General features: G+C 39.3%; 1 protein-coding gene across 4 annotated transcripts in view; it reads right to left on the bottom strand.

Annotated features, from left to right (window-relative positions):
- Positions 1-19,880, bottom strand: part of LOC127349852 (carboxyl-terminal PDZ ligand of neuronal nitric oxide synthase protein) — a 170,585-nt gene that overhangs the window by 77,901 nt on the left and 72,804 nt on the right. For all 4 annotated transcript variants that reach the window (XM_051375837.1, XM_051375838.1, XM_051375839.1 and 1 more), the window contains exon 5: positions 3,711-3,819. In XM_051375837.1, coding sequence (XP_051231797.1) covers positions 3,711-3,819 — 109 coding nt within the window. The remainder of the gene's footprint in view (positions 1-3,710; positions 3,820-19,880) is intronic.

The raw sequence follows: 19,880 nt of genomic DNA on the forward strand, positions 1-19,880 counted from the left end.
TGGTCTTCAGCTGGACTGGCTTTACTATGCAAAGTACTATTTAGGTCGGCCAATTTAACCTTAGGGTGGTGAAACTTAGTGGCACCAAAGTCAGTAAGAGGCATCCTCTGGGGAGCATGAATGTATGTACCAAATTTCACAGAAATCTATTTGACAGTTGTAGAGAAGTTTCACTAAAACTCAGAAGACTTGACGTCAAGAGGAAAAAAATCAGGGATGCAGGGGTCCCGACCTCCTGATCCTTCGCTCAGACTTTTATTTCTCACCTGAAACTGCCTCTTCCAGTCAGACAAAGCACACTAAAATACACTCATTATAGAGGCTTACACACAAACAACAACAACCACACACACTGACCTGTCAGGTGAAGCATCGCTCAGTATTCTGATGAACACTCACTGGTCTCTGCTCTATCACTCTCACTTTAATTCTACATAATAGAGGCCAGGTCATTCATTAGCCTCCTTTAAACCGTCGATTGGAGGAAGAAAGGGAAGAGTGAGAGAGTGTGAGTCCGAATGGGAGAGAGAGAGACACGCAGCCTGTCTCAGAGTTAGAACTGATAGGCCACTAAAGCCTTTTTATGCCACCATGATTTAAAGCCGTGCCGTTCTTTCACTGCTGGTAGTTAAGAGGGAAATAAAGTCTGCTTAATCTTCTACTTAATCTTACACTCGCAACCTTCCACATGTCAAAACGCACTCGCACAAAACCATACACTGCTTTGGATGACATTTTTATTGCATGTTTGATATGTATATGCCCATTATGCCAAGAGTGTCTCATTCTCCTGCCTGTCTGTTTCATTCTTTAACATCTTTCTTTGTGTAACCCTTTTTATACATGTTTTATTTTTACTTGAGACTTGTCTCTCTTTGGTTTCTTCTTCTATCTTCCTTACACAATGTTCTAGGATCTGAAATGATTTCTATTTGCTGCAAACAAACAGTGGACCATACATTGTAGATCATTCTGTCAGAAAGATCTTCATTTATTATTTATAGGCACAAACAAGTAAGAAAATATTTGAACATAACCATTTGGGTTATTAATCTTGCTGACAGAATTGTATTTTATATGGAATATTGTTTTCATTTGATCATGTTATTTTAGATATTGGTATTGTTTTATTTAAAGCTGCATAAAGTGCACTGTGTAACATTTAGGATCTGTTGGTCTAGACAGGGCCTTTTTTTTGAGAGTTTCGCTGCCACCATAGTTTCTCCTACATGCTGAGTAGTATATATATATATATATAGTATTTTCATCAGTAGATATCACTAAATCCTACACACTGGTGTGAAAGGGAGAGAATAAACACACAACACTGAATTTCCCCACTGCTTTCCACCTGAGCCTAGCGTCTGTCAGCTCATTGTTTGGGTTTTCTAATTAAACTTTTCTAATTTTATTTGTATAGCGCCAAGTCATAAGAGAATTTATCTCAGGATACTTTTCAAATAGAGCATAGACCGTACTACCTATAAAATTATTTACAGAGACCCGACAGTTCCCACCAGTTTTACAGCTTGTAACTTTACCGCCTGGTTCACTCTTACTGCTTTAATCAGTGTCACTTTCAGCTGTTTACGGCAAAAAAATACTCTGATAGAACCCACTGCACACGACCTGCCCGGCACCAAACAGCACGCAGACAAAGTTTAAAACTAGCTGGTGAAGAAAGTGCAACAAACACATGAGCAGAAAAGATCATTAAAAAAGGCAAATATTTGACTTTGAATACTGCTCATGCTGCTCTGTGTCTGCTGGCTGAGTAAACAGGCTGCTTGCTAACAAGTTTATATGGTTGTAGGGAATATGGCAAGTGGCCAAAAAGATCCGTCACACTTAAGCCAAATAAACTTTTGTTTACTTAGTTTATATGTTACTTATTATATACTTTATTTTTCTGTGTATTCGAAGCTCTGCCTTCTGTCATTCACCAGACACCCACACCCTCCACCAGAAATAAACTCCTCAAAACAAACTGTCCAACAAACTTTCTCTTCTCATTTTAGCAACCATGCAGTAGCAGCGTAAAATATATTAACAATTATGACAAACTTGAAAATGTTCTGAAATATTATCCAGATGTAGACAGTAATAAGTGAGTTGTAAATGTAAAACATAATGATCTCCATTAAAAATATTTTTTCCCCCAATCGTCTCTCTGTTACCGCTGTGCACACACACACACACACACACACACAGCTTATTGGCCTCAGGGCTGTAGTTGCCCTGGAGAATTTCAGTATGCGTCACTTTCCATTTTGTTTTCCGAACAGAATGTGTGTGTCTGTGTGTGTGTGTGTGTGTGTCATTGTCGGTCTGTCTGTAAGAGATAATGAGGCAGTGTGTGCTTCGCTCGGGCTAACCCCTGGACTACACCATCACATCCTGCGAACTGGCAGCTAAAGTGGAAAACTGGGAGCACATTTTCTAACTGTGTCACATTGCTGGACTCGGTTCTGCAGCAACACGTCCATCCCAAACGGGGTTTCAACGTGTTCCTCAAACCTCAACAATGACGAGCCTATAGTGCCAGGAGGAATTATTGCTGTCCGACCGCCGTGTGTCTCTTTATTGGAGGTTGCCAGGATGTGACGCAGACAGATTTAGATTAGATTTTATTTGCTTTAAACACTACAGACTAACAGACTGTGAAAACATTGGAAATGAAACACTTAGCGGCTGCCTTTTTCCATCTTGCCATTATACAGAAACAAAGTTTGATGAGTTGGTTATTGCAGTTCATGCAAAATTCATTCACAAACATAATAGAAAATCAAAACAAACACAGGAGTCAATTGTTTTTCTTCTCACACCTCTCGCAGTCTATTTCTTTATCTTCTGCGTATCACTAAATTTAGCAAATCGAATTTGGTTTACCAGTTCACGGTTCAGGTAGCGATGATGTTTTCATTTTATTTTCTGATAATATGAAATATAACCTCTCTTATGTCAACAAAGACCCAATGTTAGTGTGATGTAATAATTCAGTTTCTGTCTTGAACACAAGAGCAGTGTAGCTGCTCCTCTCCAATGCACTAGCATGACAAAAATGGACGTGCAGTCTTTTTCTTAACATGTTCGAAGCTTCACTTCATTTAAAAAAAACGTTCAAGGTACATATGTGCTTGGAAATGCACACACAATTCAATTCACACTCAAGTTTTAAACAGGGTAGTTAGAGAACACATGAAAGGTACCCAGTGCAATCACAGTCTGAGCTGCAGGCTACTGAGCAACTGCACTCCAGCAGGTTGCCATTGAGTGCCTTGCCCAAGGACACCTCACATACTTATAGATGGGATGTACATATAAGTCACCATATCACATAATTCATCCAGAAGATTTTAAAATGTGTTTTAAAGAGTTTTAATCAATGACATTCTGAATTAAACACAAAGTTTTTTTCCAGAGCCGATGATGGAAGAAGCTAGAGAGAGAGAGAGTTACACATGCACAGTGCTGATTGGGTACAAGGGACGGATCAGGCACAGACAACCCAATTCAGTGTGTCCAAACATATTTACTGTGAGGGAAATGTTCTCCAAAGTCTGTTTCTGTTGGGTTGCAGCTGTCCTGGTTCACACTGCCAGTACAGCTTAAAACAGAGCACCCCACTCTCAAGCATATACCGTAACGACTTTTCTTACTTGAACTTAAAAGGTGAAAGCTTTCAAAAGAGGAGGGGCCGTCTTTCTTACCTTCTTCTTGGACTTGAAGACGTTGCAGCGGAACACATTACTCTGTCCATCTCTGGCTATGTAGCTGAAAATCTTCAGATCCTGGGAGTCATGAGATACATAGAATATCCTGAAAGATAAAGATAAAATAGGTCAGAAATTAGAAAAAAATAAAAATCTTAATAGGATGCAAAACAGAATCAGAGCCTGGCAGCGTTTCTGAATGTATCTTAAGACGCAAAATAGGCACCCAGCCCGTTTCTCTGGGGGTTTCAGTGTGACAAAAATAAACACTATTTTAAGCCTGTTTTAATCCAAAGGCAAGACACCAAATTTTTGCTCTCAAGCTAAAGAGTGGGGTAAAGAAAGTTGTGATTAGATTAGAAATTAACTGCAAGGAACAGACTTCCTCAGAGATATCTATGTGACTTTGAGAGAGGAAGCTCAGAGACACACATTGAAAGCGAGGTAAACTTTAATTCAAAGTTTTTAAAAAATACCTCAAGTGACAACAGTTTTACATTTCAGTGTGAGGAGGAGACAGGGGAGGTTAATACTATTACAACTAAAAATATCCTGTGTGAAAGAGGATGCAGGGGGAACTAAGTTTGAGACAATAATAGAGTTCTCTTGGTAGGGAGAGACTGTGCAACCAACAGTGAAGCTACAAACAATATCCTGCAGAGCAGGTAAATAGGAAGAAATAAGTTTGGGACCAAAAGGGAGAGCAAAAGAGATAGCACACAATAACGTGCAAGAGGGAGAACATTGTATGAGTTAAGCTCCACACCGGATCTAATTTATGATGACAAAAGAACACTGCTGGGGAGATAAAGCACTGCAGGTGACAATATGGTGACAAGACTGAAAGCAAGAAGCTGGAAATTGTCGTGTTCAGAGTCCAAGTGGGAGAGGGTGGGATCAGAAATCAGAACTTTCGTCAATAATCTACAGTGTAGAAGGCAGGACTTATACAGTATCTGGTGACCCCAGCTCTTTGATTTTATCCAGAAATCAGCTGTGTGTGTGGACATTGCCTTTCCATGTGTAAGTCACTTGTATAGTTAATACACTGGTTGAGAACATTGTTGCTGCATGGGTTCACAGGCAATATTTCAATATTCTACAACAGGAGGAAGTGAAATGTTTTCCAAAGCATATTATGTCCACATCAGACTCCGTGGTTCACACCAACAATATTCAAACAATCCTTCCCTAACCCGAACCAAGTGCTTTGAGTTGCCTCAACATAAAAAAACATTTACTGATCTTGCTTCGGGTACCAGGATGGGATATTGTTGGAAACCTTGACACATTCTGGACTGTGGCAGTGAACATTTATATATAACATATATGTTTAATGTATTTGTTTCATCGTTAAGTAGACTAAAAAAAGAAAAAGAGTGCTTTGCTAATGGAATTCCCCCTTTCCCCACAGTGAGATTTAACATTCAAGATGAATTGATGATTGCAATACTTAACATGTATTCCTCGCCCTGTATAATCAAGTTATAATTATGAAACCAGACTTGCAGAAAGCGTCACTGTGGGAATTTGCAAGGAGAAAAAAAGGAACAGCTTCACAATACAATCGAAAACACAGCTCCCAGTTTGAAGAAGTTTCTAAAATCTACATAGCAATGAGCTTCACGCTTGATTCACTCATGTTTTGGCTGAAACCTGAAAAATTTTCATTAGAGCATAACGACCAACCTTATTACTATGACGATTGTGCCCCCTTTTTGCCTTTTTCAAGCTTATTATGAAGAAAGTTGAAGCCTTTTTCAGACCTTACAAAGAGATGCAGACTTCATTAATAAAAAGATTTTTATAAACAGCAATTGAATGGGCAAAGGGGCAAAAAGGAAGCTCTCTATAAAAGAAAGATTCCTAAATCATTATTACAACCTTTTATCAGTGTACTCAGACCAAAATAGCCTCCTCCATGCTATACATGTTACATCTGTGACCTGGAAGGCTTCATCGGAGCCTGATGAGTAAGCTCATCAGGCTCAAAAATTGGATTATTATTGTAAAACAAATCGGCAAGCTTTAACAGTACAAGCCCTGTTAGTGATTGCATTCTACATCACTACTTTGAATGAATAATTTAAACTAAATATCTAACATAATGGATGAACTATTACAGTCTCTACTATAAACCTATGCACAGAATCTGATGCAAGATGTTCTGAAGATGAACTTCAGCATGCTCAAAGTAGCCTCATTTATGCGTAAATGATTTGTCTGTGGCCTGAAAATCTCCACTAGAGCACAATAAGTTCATCATTATCCAGATTACGGCTGGATTTTGAAGGTTAATGAATGGATGCCTCTCAGAAGCCAGTTGTTGGTCTTGCTTAATACATTAAACTTGAAATATCAACCGGTTGTAGGAAGTACCAGAAACCTCAGGCAGAACAGCTCCTAATTGGGCAATTAGCGCCTTAATTAAGCAGCCTGGTTGTATATTTGGGGTAATTTATCACAGTGAGACAATAGACAACCAGGCAAGAGCAAGAAATTAGGTGAAGATTATGCAAATGACCCTGTTGTCTCTGTTTAAAATGAGTGTCTGGGTGTGTTTCCATGCATATTGGTTTTGTGTGTATGTGCATATTTTTGTGTTTTGTACTGGAAATCAGGGGTCTTATCTATACACTCTGTGACATTTCTGTGGTATTTGTTTTGGCCTTTTCTCTGGGAGCCAAACTAGCTGAGGTCTTGTGGTATGGATGGTGTCTTTGTCAACTCTGCTTAGCAGCAAAATACCAGGCACCGCTATCTGCAGTGACTCATACAATCTCTCTCTCTCTCTCTCACACACACACACACACACACACACACACACACACACACACACACACACACACACACACACACACACACACACACAATACGAGAGTTTCAGCCAGGTTTCTGATCCAGAGTGATGCTGCTGGGATTAAATTGGGTTTCATTTGCCAGAGATATTTTAAGTGATGTTACAGCTTCTCACAACACATTAGTAGTGGTTTGTCTTAGTCCAACTTGAAATATTCACAACATGCGTGATAAAATGCCAGCTATCAGTTTAACACAACACGAGATTTCAGCAGTGGAGAAACAGATTTCGAACAATATAATGATGATGGGACGACAGGTGAGGATTTTAATACAATTTCATAGAGCAAAGAAGTAGACAAACCCATCATACGGCACGCTGTGGTATAAGTCTGGAGGACTCGGACAACGTGATGTTTTCTGATCTACTTAATCCTGCTTGTTATAGGAAAACCTTTTATTTACACAGGTCTGTCCATTGAGTCTCTCATTCATAATATGTGTTGATCTCATCAAAGTGTGCAGCTCGCTCACCAAAGATGATCAGACGAGTTGTGAACAAGCCAAAAGTTTAGATTATTTGGAGGGAGACAGAGGGAGCATACCTGTAATGTCAGTAATAATCTCTCAATGCAGAGAACTGTGGGCAAGAATGGTGGGTTTAACTTGAACCAGGAGTTCTGTCTGGAAACTGTGGCGATGTTAACATGGACCGCTTGTCCTAATGTTCTGATCTAACCTGTTGGCTGTTGTTTACAACCGGTTGCCTGACTGCTTGTGTTTCTTGCCTCGTTGATCCAAATTACATCTATGTTGCTGTGTTCCCGGATCTCAGGGACTGCTCTGTGATACCATAACTGATAGGCCCAAAGACCAGAGCTATGGAAACAGAACCCAGGTTGTAATAAACCGTAGTCTTCCTTTAAGAGGTGTGATAACATCTATTTCATCCATTAAATTTTCAAACAATGTTTTGGTAAAGGTAGCAAAACCTTTTAGTCAATATGTCTAGCTTCACAGTAACTGTCACTGTCCATACACTAAACAGTAGTTTGATGCATCCTTGTTTGCTTGCTACAGCTAATGAGCATTTCAGAGCAGAAAATGATGTGGATTCGATGTGACAATACAGTTTACAGAGTATCTGCTGGAAATAAGGCAACATTATACACAAGAGACTACAGTGGCACTGTAAATTCAGGCAAGGTCAGTCAGTTTAATGAGGGTCGCAGAAGCATTTATGTAAGTGTCCATGTCAACAAACAGAGTCTCTTTTATCGAGCTGTGTTATCTACAGTACTGGCAGAAAACTGACCGCTCCCATCCGGCTGCACTTTGGAGAGACTTTGTAGTTGTCTCCCCTTTCAACTCTTTCTTTGCACTCCCTTCACTCCCAACCCTAAGTCACTGTGATAAAAATCAATCTCCCTACAGACTGTTTAAAGCATGGGAAAAGGGTCTTATGTTCTGCCAGTTGTCACCTACGGAGAATCTTATTGAAAAATTGCAGACAATGATAAAAAAAGGAACATTACATGCTGCCAGACAAGTGAAGCTCAGCCAAGAGTGAGTAAAAGTGAGCTTAGCTGACTGGCTTATGTGACAAATCCCCAAGTAGAGCAGAGATGACGGCTCAGATACATCTCTATCAAGTGTCTCGTACAGGAACAGCTGCCAAACACTCAGGTGAAGATGCGTCAGATAGATCGGATCTCGGAGTAAGAGAGGCTCCACATGAAAGCAGTCAAAGATGGATAACGGCTATATAAATCGACTACAAATACTGCCTACGGAAAAAAACTCTTATGTTGTATTTAAAAAGGGCTGCTTTTCTTGTTTCAAGTTACAAAAATCCATATTTTCACATGAATGAATGTCACTTTTCTTTGTCAATGTGTGAATCAACACAGTAGCAGTGTCACTTAATCTGTGACAACAGAAACAATACCGTTGGATAAAAGAAATGTGCTCGTAGGAGTTTGAAGACTTTTCCATTTTCAATCCCTCAAAGCTGGGATGCAATTGTTTCATCTGCTGGCAGAAAGCAAGCAGTCAGCAATGACACAGCAGGTAGGCTGATCCCAACACAGATATTTAGACAAACAGCTCTGGAGTCAGAACAGGAAAGATCATTAATAGTGCAAGGAGTCAAACATGACATAACTTTTCTGCCCAATAAAAAATATTTACACACTCTGTAGCCCTGGTGATCAATATTAATCAATTTTAATTTTAGATCATCTAGATAATCAGAGACATTTGGAGGACAAATCTAAAAATAAGATAGGAATTAAATTAAAATCTACACTGGCCTCTTGGAAACGTACATCAGTGCCTCAGAATCAAAATGTCTTGACTCAATATTTAACATCATACAGGGAGAAAGCCACTGAGGAAGTTTCTCCAGCAGAAGGTCAATCAATAGACCAGAATGCAATGTGTGATACATGTATAGACACTCGAGCCACCCTATTATTTAATCATGTTATCACATTGTGGAGACATAATGAATACAATGATATTTTCTGTAGCTTTTGATAACTCGGTTTGTAGCTACCATTATGGACGCTGAGGTCAAATTGTCTGTAGTGGGGGCAGTTTACATGCTACAGTTAACAGCTAACACTTTAAAGGGGGATTCCAGTATAGCTAAGACACTTATTTGCTACAAAAGTAAAAAGAACCTTATCAGAATTTTTTTTTTGGAAATCCTCTTGTGGAGAAATTCTGCTTTAGATATTCATGATGCACATTGTATAGGCTATAGACTGTAGGCTTTCTTAAATCAAGTTTAAAATGTATTTTTTATTTATAGTGTAATATATTATTTAGAATCATTCAATTTACAGTTATGTTAACTGTTCAAACTTTACCCTCATCTGTGGCAATTCATTATTCAGTGATAAAATGTCTTGACTCACAAGTTTTTTTCTTGTTTTTATTTAAAGATTCTTTCAAGCAGGTTCCTTTAAAGGAAAAAAAAATCATATTGAAATCCTAAAAAAGAAGCCATCAGAACAATTCTGCCATAAAGACGGGCAAATGGCACCTAGATTTAATTTATTGTTAGTGATAAGAGACCATATGGAAAAGGCTGCAGACTTTAGCGCACAAGGCAGAGACAGAAAGAGCAAAAGACTGTGATTGAAAGCCCAGAGAGTGTTAGTGAAATGCAGGGATGGACACTCAAAGTAAATGAGAAGATGGAGAGAGGCAGGAAAGGGAGCGTGTGAAGGATTACGAGTGAATGGCTAGATGGAGAGAGAAAAGGGCGAGACGGAGATTGTGCATGAATAAGAAGCTGAGAGGGGATTGAGACAGTTGAGCAGATGATTCAAGACTCATCCGGTGAGTTAAAGTTCAGCGGTGCATTACAAGTTTAACAAAAACTCCTGCTCCTTCACATTTAACCTGCCGCGGCCTCGTCTCCATCAGGAAAACATAAGCGGAAAAGCTTCTGTTTAAAGACCGCACAGGTTCCACATGCACAAACAAACACACGTGAAACCCAGCTATTAGCCCTGGTATTCATTAACAAGACTCTCGATGACCACACACACTCCCTCACACTCAGCTAACCTTGTTAATAAGCCCTTCTTGTTAACAGACTGAATCTATCATGCAAGGGGGCTGTGATGTGGTGTTTGAGTAATGAAGTGGGCTTGTTTTAGAAGGCCTCTGTCATTTTTTACTTTGATAAATTGCTGCCTGTGAAACACAGCTGTTATAAATCAAAGGCTAAGAGAAAATGCGCCACACACAGAATCGACAAACGCACAGTTACAGGGAATCAATACAATAATGCACCTGTGCCAGATCGGGCTATAGGTAGGTGTGTGTGTATGTTTGTGTGTGTGCCTATTTTAGCAAGAGCATCATTTTCAGGAATGAAAGCCAAATACATCTGCATTAATATAATCTCCCAGCATTTACCATCCTGTTATTGGAAATCTATAAAAGCCCCAGTATCAGCTTCAGTAACATGAAACGCACGTGGGATACTGCAGTGTGTCCCCCTAAAAACATCCATCGTGACTCGGTGGATCACTGTAGAGCCATGAAAATATCCGGTTGGCTGGTGTGCTGACTGTGTGCTTTCAATCTGATATTGGCCCGTGTAACTCTTCAAACCGTGACAAACGAAAAAATGAAGCTGAAATGTCTTGACAAGTCCTGAAGGGCACCATTTTCACCCTGGTCTGGCCAACCACCATCAAGAAATCAAGCAAATTATGTCATAGGCAGCAAATGAATCATTAAGAAATTACACAATCCCAGAAAATGTAATCAATACAGGCAGTGGTGTTGGAAATTGTATGTGATTTAAAAGACTTAATTATGGCTCATCCATTGGACTTAACGGTGTAGGCTGAAAGGAAAGGTGGGTTCTGATATCTCAGTTATATTTACGGTGTGTTAAGACTCTAATAGTTAATTAGACTGACCTCCTAAGGCTAATTAGGGCCGTTTGTAAGAAGAGCCAGGTGTGATTGACAGTTTTAGTGACAATCAGCTGCACAGTGTAGAAGTTGCAGCCGTTAAAAGAAAGAGCTTTTGAGCAGTAATTACAGCAATCTCTGCCCATTAGGCTAGTTGGTATACGTGTTAAAATTCAAGAATACAGGGCCAGATCCGTCTCGACTTTTTAATAGGGTTCTCAAATGTGTTTTAACACTGGGAAGAAAATCTTAACTTTACAACTTAACTTATTGTCTAGAAATGTACGTAGCTGACTGAGTGAGCTGGCTAAGTGAATTAACAACTTTATGTATTTGAACTTGTTGGAAGAAAGAATTAGCAAATGCCGCCTTCTCTTTTAGGTTTGAACAAGCTATTCACGTAATCTAACTGTCCTATATGTCTGACTTTCTATACCGTCCTAGTTTCTTAAGTGCTGATGATCCCACTGCAATGAGAAAGCACCGAATGAACTGTACAACCTTGGGCTTAGTCTGTTCAAGTCTGGGTCAGTTGGGAAATAAAAAAAGCATTCATTGTGCGGGGTTGAGGGATTCTAATTCCAGTTCAAGTCCCCCTCCACTCAATAATATGTGTCTCTTCGTTCCTACAGTTGGATGTTTGAGCTTCACTGTGCAGAATGATGTACGTGCAGAGTTTTAGATTAGAAGGATGTTTTCACATTAATCTGCTGAAAGTGGAAAGTTTCTCTGTGCTCATTGAAAATGTGTTTTTTAAGGGGCAGGGCGTATGAGCATGAGTGCGACGTCATATTTGTGAAGTCATGTAGAGAATGGACTTTACAGTGTAGTTTAAAACTAGGAGACACCTGGCGTCCAGCAGGAAAACTTTAGAAATGAACCAATTTAGCATATTCATAGATTCTGGAATTATTAATGAGGTAGAAGGAGTAGAAGGATTTAAATACGGAAATTAACCTTTTTATAGACACAAATTACTGTCTGGAGGGGATCTTTAAGATTATTTTTTGATATTCATAACTGGAGTAGGGACCACTGACATCACAAGGAACACAACCATCCAAAAACGCCGGGCAAACTGCAATGTGTTGTGAATGAGAGAATAGCTACCACTTTATAATCCACTTCATCAGGTTTTACTACAGATCCACAGTTCACTTGTGGTCCACCTCACTCTCCTCCAGCTTTACTGCAGAGTTAACAGTCTGTGTTGCCCTCATCTCTCCATTCACCATCTCATCCAAGTTTAGCTTCCCCTCCCCCAAGTTTCTCTTTTTCTCTCTTCCGCATGGAGTGCCATAGACAATTGGCAAGGGAAACACTTTGTGATGGATGTCAGTTTCTGTTTTACCACAGAAAACATGAGAATTAGTGTTTGTGTTAGTGGAGTTTAGTGCTTGCCTTGTGACATGACGTTCATATTTATTTACTTTTTCAGTGCTTGTCTCCGTCAGCCAAGATTAAAAGATTTGTGTGTAGTTACCTGATTCGCGGTGAGTTTGCCAGTACACAAAGTTCACAAAGCCCAGCAGCCTGTCAGTAAGACATCAATGTGAGTTTTTTTCCTTGGTTTTGACAGTTATGTTAGAAAACATTTACATTTGCTGATGCTCCTCAGTTTAATGTGTCTTGGCTTATAACTGCAATGGATGACTTAACTTTGAATTCAGCTGCTGATTTAATGTGGAGTACCACTTTAAACAAAAGGACATTTAAAGAGGTTATACAAAGCCTTTTGACCGTTTCACACTAAAGACAAAGCCCTGTTCTTTTCCCTGCATAGTTCATTACACAGACAGGTTTCCGCAATAGCCCAGACCCCAAATCTTTTCCAGAACAGCATGGATTTGGCATCGCCAAGAATAAACCAGACTTAATTACACAGCATACTGATCGGGCATTATGTTGATTAAAAGTGACTATAAAAGGCAGAGTGAAAAGGTAGAGGTTCATTATCAGAAAAGCTGTTGTGTCAGCTCAACTCCTGTGTCCCCACATAAAGAAAACCCCGGAAATTTTACAGCACAGACTTGGCAATTCTGAACGTAACACAACAAAACAGACTTAATCATCAAGCAGACAGGCAATTTCCTCCGGAACTTGTTAAAGTCAAGGTGAGAAGTTTGCAGATCTCTCTCATTTTTATTCTTTGATACATTATTTACTAAAAAGGTAAGCACTTCGGTTTGTGCATGTATATGAACCTATTTGGGGGTGTTTCATGAGAAATGAGGTCACTAAATCAATATGTTATGCCCTACAATAACCTGAGCTCAGCTCAGATAAACTGAATAAAACTCCCGCTTTCGCTCACATAAATATACAAACCTGGAAACAAATCAAGACAGGTAAAATATTGATATGGTATTTTGGTATTCTGCCTAAGGGGTGTCGATCTCCAATAAATTTTGGTTTTGGTCATATGTATGTGTTGGTGTGTATGAGTGTGTGTGAAAATGTGCATGTCTGGACTTTGAAGCTGCAGGATTCTGAGAAGAAAATGTTGCAGACAAATCTGAACCATTTCAAAACTAGTCTAAATAATGTTTCAAGATGCACCAGTACGTTTACCTAGTGGATTCACAAGATCACAAAGTCACACAAGATCACCCAAGAACCCAGCTTGTCAAGCTTCAAGTTATGCACAGTGGTTTGGAGGTTAGCGTAGATGTTGCTACCGCTTCTTCATTGAAAGAAGAGCAAAGAATGGAACTGAATGGTTTTGCTCTTCTACCGGTTGTCTTCGGTAAGAGTTTGACTGCGTTATCTGATAAGTCGTCCAAGGAAGCCACCAAGCGTGTCAGGTTACCAACTCCGATTCCCAATCCAATACTAGTGCCCTCTTTTCCCCACATTCAAAATACATATACTGTGAGGAAATCATTGCACTCACGTTTATATGAAAGGAACATGAGGCCTGGGATTGGTGTGGTACCCAATCCACCGATACTGACCTTACTCAGCAGTTTGGATTGGTGTGTTACAAATAATGTCTGACTCCACAGCTACTTCCCACATTGGTTCAAAGCAAGTTAATTTTAGAAGGATGATACATTTTTAAAATTACATCAGTTTAATTTCCCCACAGGCACCTATGATGCCTTTTGGGTTGCCCATTGATATCTGAATTAGGTATCTCAGGCATATCTTAGGTATTTCAGGAGGTATCTCCTTGATAGTTGTGAGATTATTGGGGGTGGTATTCAGCCCGACAAGAACTTTTAGATTGTTTATAATTTACAGTAAGTTTTGTTCAACATCCAGCTATGACAGTAACATTTCTTATGGGACTGTCATTGCACAGCTTGCTTGTTCTGCTCCCCTTTATCTGTTCTATTCCTCACTCAATACTTGTTTTCCTTATTTAGTTGTATTCCACTTTTACTCCCTTTGAAGCCTAAGCCATCTGTTGTCCTTGCTGCAAAACCTACATATTCAAACATCAAGAGAGAGAAAAACTATTGAACTAATGCATATACACATATACATACAATCTGCAACATTGACATGAGAATTAGATAAATGTATGGAGTCTTTGTATCTTTTCCAAGTCTCCAGAGAACGACACAAAGAGGGAAAGTAGAAGGAGAAAGAAAACTGAACCAATAAAACACCATTTAAACTGAGGGGGATAAAAGTAAAAAAAAAAAAGAACCAAGCAAGAAAAAGACATAGAAAGCTCATGCACAGCTCATACATATGTGATTACAGACGGATGAAGAGATGCTAACATATAAAATCTGCAGACACTCCTGCTGAAAGCATTCTAATTCAGTCTTTTTTTCACCACATACGACCAAAATTTAATTTGTGTTAACAGTGTAAAGACATTATACATATTTAATATTCCGTTCTGGATTATACAGCACACAGAATATAGTATAATCTTAGACACAGAGCAGGCAACCAACATGATTATTTGTATTTGAATGTGGATTTTATCTGATATTTTTCGACAAAAAGCAACACTCAGATATCTGTCATCAGTCTGGTACAATGACAACTTGGATGAGTCAGTCAAGAATGAGACAGAACAATGTGGATATGACTGATACGCATATTTACGTCATAATAAATTCAAAACTCAGACGCATCAAAAATGAGAAAGACTGCAGGATTCTTTTTAGAAAGTTCTCCTCAGCTTTTATTGTTTCTACAAAGTGAACACATCTTAAAACTCTTCCACAGTGAAGTTTTCTCATTAACTTTGCCCTCTTATCCTCCCTTTCTCACTTTCTACCAAACAAACAGTCAGCAGACTTCAGCCCAACCACTCCTCCATGTCCTTTTCAATACCTCTTCTACCCAAACTGTCCTTTAGTTATTTTGCTGACTTTTTTTTGTTATTTTCAATCAATATGTATTTGTCAGTGTTTGTAATGGTGTATATATTTTGAGATGTCGAATAAATCAAATCTAAATGCTCTTTCTGTCAATTTCCTTTCCTCCCGCACTCCCACTCTTTTATTTTAACTCAGTGTTATTCTCCAACATGCATTGTTGGGATGCCAGTGCTGACTTTTACATATTAGGAAGCTCCTATCTTTGTTTAGAAGTAATAAAAGCATTGTTTCGTTGTATGCACTAAGATAAAAAATAATTAGAGGTTCAAAGGAAGATCAAGTCATACCACTGAAAGCTCCAAAACAGCTACAAATGGACCATGTGGTAAGACTGTTTTTCCAACTGCTGTTTCCAACATTGAGAATAAACCTTCAATCTCAACCTTTAAGCCAACATGAACTAGAAATCTGTAAAGCGCTCAGAACTAGGACTGTAAAGATATAGTGAGACAGTTAAATTGTGATACAAATATGAAGAAAAATGAAGATTCAAATCAGTTAGACGAGAATACCCTTCCTCAGAAATAAAAAAAGGATTCTATAATTTGAATAAGAAAATATAAAAGAAAATATATTCGTATGATAGGATGGAAAGCTCCAGAACAACTACTGATGGACCTTGTGAGACTGATTTGTCAGTGACCTATTTAAGTGATATATGACACTTTATTATTGGGAGTATAATACATTTTGACAACTTCTGCCTTGCCATTATGTCCCACACTTACCTTCCCTCAGGCACACTGGACCCAAAATCTACACTCTCTGTGGACGGTAAGCTCGGCTTGTTTGGCCTGCGGCCAGTGAAGATATTGGGGTTTGTATAACCAACATTCCCAAGTAGACAGGTAAGGATACTACTACTTTTAATACTAGAAAACTCAGTGCTTATTATAGTGGTTGCAGTAAGTAAAATGCTTCTGGAACTTTTCCACACTTTCGACTTAAGAATGGAAATACATTCTTGACCTTGGCATCAATATGCGTGAGAAAATAATAGTCTTAACTCAAAGATCCATTTAGTCAGCTTTACAGAGCTCCTCCCACTATATAGCTTTCCCTTAACCTAACTTAGTCAGCGCTTACCGATGAATATTTAAAACAAATTAAATGCATCTGCAGTCCAACAATACATTTCAGTGGTAATGCATTCTCTTATTTAATATGAATGAACTTCAGGGAGTAACATGCTAAATATGTCAAGTCAGATCTCAAATTAAGTTAAACATCTATTCCACAGTGTCCATCTGTGAATAAATATGTATGAGTGTGTGTAACTCTTAAGGTTGTTATGAAAACTAATCAGTCAGCTGAGTGGGAGGGTAATTCCTTTACAACCACAGTCTGGTTTTTAGAACCTCAAGCCGAGGTAGCATACACGCCTTATGTAAGCATAGGGTACAGATGTGTGAAAATGTACATAAATACACACACACACACACACACACACACACACACACACACACACACACACACACACACACACACACACACACACAGTCACACACACATCACAGCGAGTGGAGCTCACTGCAAGCCAGCTAGAAAGCAATATACTGCATAGAGTATAGCAATTCAGAGCACAAATATTATGTGAATGTGCAGACACACATTCCTTCGTCCAACAGGCCAACGAAGTATCAGCATAGAGGTGTAAACAGTACTCAAAAGTCTAATGAGTGCAGGTAGAATTGGACCAAAGCAATCAATATTGAGGGGCAAATACATCTTTCAGCAGATAATGGAACATCTTCTCGTGCCCGGGAACAAAAATCAGTGAGAAATCAGTTTCATTTGACCATCTCCTTTTTAAAATTAAAGGTATTTCTCAGTGAAAAATTGGTAAGGAATGAAAACAGTAAGCCGTAAGTACAAATAAAATACAGCTGTATCTATAAGATGAGGAACAATTGTGTAAAGATGACAAGCAGAAGGCGGCAGAATTGACTCAGTGCCACAACAAGCCCTTACTCCCAAAGACAAATCACCTTTTCCTGTTCTGTATACTGATCAGTGTGTATGGTTTCAAGCTTGTGTGTGTTTGTGTGTGTGTGTGTGTGTGTGTGTGTGTGTGTGTGTGTGTGTGTGTGTGTGTGTGTGTGTGTGTGTGTGTGTGTGTGTGTGTATCATTGCCAGCCACCACACCCAGATCTACCCAGGAGAATGTGGTCTGTCTTCTAATGCAGACACACAAACCAAGGTCATGCTCACATACCTAAACACACACCAACGGATTCGCATACACACAGACGGACACAATGCCCGGAGGCAGTGGAAAGCAATGAGTGGGCAGAGAGAAGGAAAACAAGAACTGAACCGTCTTCATCTTCATTTACATTCAATTGAGAGAGGTTTATAGCAGCAGCTGCAGCCGTTTGGATCTGTGTGGAAGAAATAAATAAATGCAGACACACAAACTGAAGCACTTACATTCTCTGGAAATGCAATCTCTTTAAGTGTCAGCAATGGTAATAACACAGAACTATACCCTCCGAGGCCATTTAATTCAGTTGAGGACTGAGATGATCAATATATTGCATGAGTCAAAAATATGCTGGAAAGCTATAAACCATGATAGACAAAAGAAAGTAAAATTAAAATGCCTTTTAAGACCTACATCACCTTTCCAGATATTGTTTTAATTTAGATTAGACAGGACAGTAAATCCAATAATCATGGCAGCCGTACAGCCATTTTCTCTAGTTAGTGCTGTTTTCTCTGAGCTGCACAGCCACAGTTAACAGTTAAAGGTCATTTTAGACACAATTACAGGCCCGTTGAACTAATGTGCTGACATTTTGCTGCCACTTTCTTCTTTCCAAACAACTAATCTAGTGTTACAGTTCCATTTCAGGGTGACCAATGTTACGGAAGCTATGAACAAAAGCCTAAAGATTACCTCCAGACATAGGGGAGAGTGGGGTAAATTGAGCCAAAGGGTAAGTTGAGCCACCCCTTGTTGCTAGGAAATGGTAAAAAACATTGATCATGTGACCAAATATTTAGGAGGAAGGCATCATTTCATGGTGTCTGTGAATGTAAGAACCACATGGGTAAAGGAGGGGGGGGTAGGGATACGGCTCAACTTACCCCGCTCCTATGCTCAACTTACCCCATACATGGGGTACGTTTTTTTGGACATGCTATATTATCGAAACAGTTATGTTTACACTCATTCTGTTTGTTTGAAGGGATGCACAACATCCTGAAATATATGCAGATATATTAGTTAGCGACAAAACTATGATTGCCTTGATGTAGTGATCCTAAATATGAAAAATGGCTCATCTTACCCCACTCTCCCCTATATTGAGACATACTGTATATATCATATATACACATATATATCATCTGCTTGGAACAATAACGTGTGTCTGATATGGTTTTTCTGTAAAAGAAGTAGTGCATACTAGACCAGGCATGACTCAGATGTTCAATGAGCACAGAGAACCTTTCCACTTTCAGCAGATGAAAGTGAAAACATCCTTCTAGTGTCAAACTCTGCACATACATCATTCTGCACAGTGAAGATCAAACATCACACTGTAGGAACAAGAAAAACGTATCTATTTTTTTCCCCTTGTATTGCCTTTATTTGATAGATACAGCTGAAGATAGACAGGAATGGGGGGCAGAGAAAGAGGGGATGACACGCAGCAAAGGGCTGCAGGTCGGATTCGAACCCTGGGCCGCTGCAGCAAGGACTCAGCCTCGGTACATGGGTCACCAGCTCTACCCAATGAGCTAACCAGGGGCCCAGAAAAACTTATTTTTGAGTTGAGCAGGGACTTTACGTTTTGTTATTTTAAGCCATCTTAAGGCTTTAAAAAGACAAATCTAAAACTTTAAAAAGCATATGATGAAGTGAATAAAACTTGACTAAATAACTAATGAAACTACAGCATAGTAAAACACACAGGACATACATTAACTCAAATGATATCTGTATGCGGCGTATGTGTACCATTAACTGTGGGATCGAGGACACAGTTTTGATTTAAGTGTTTTGTCCCTTGAAATATACAAATGTCAGAAATCCAAAGAGCTTCATTATCATGGAAATTAAGGCAACAGGTTTTTAATGACATCTGTTTCCTCGGGACAGAAATGATTAACGTAGGCCCAGTCAGGTGATTCACTAGTTCTTGTAACAAAATTAAAAACGTCAGTCAAAGCAGGGTTTGGAGGAATAATGCAGGACCCCAAACCAGCTTCACAGGCATCACCTGGTGCTGTACAGATGTTTTATTTGAAGGCTGCTTCTTTTTTACCTTCTCCATTATGGATCACACTGGGAGGAGACAGAGGCTGCCCGAGCTGTGGGGGACACTGTTATGCGTTGAGACTGTCAATGATTAAGCCTGGCTCATGGTGTTTTTCTCAGTATTTGGACAGTGTCCAGCGCTGTAATAATGCAGAGAACCGCAGGGTCCCTCTGATCTGGGTGTGGGAAAAGACTCAACTGGCTGTGCAAAACTTTATTTTCCTGGGAATCACAGTAGCTATTAAGTGCCCACAACTGGTTTCATGAATCCAGTCAGAGGATCCAGATTACAAAGAAATAATAAACATACCAATTCCTGGCA

Source organism: Dicentrarchus labrax, unplaced genomic scaffold, assembly GCF_905237075.1.
Source record: "Dicentrarchus labrax unplaced genomic scaffold, dlabrax2021, whole genome shotgun sequence".
NCBI classification, from domain to species: Eukaryota; Metazoa; Chordata; class Actinopteri; family Moronidae; genus Dicentrarchus; species Dicentrarchus labrax.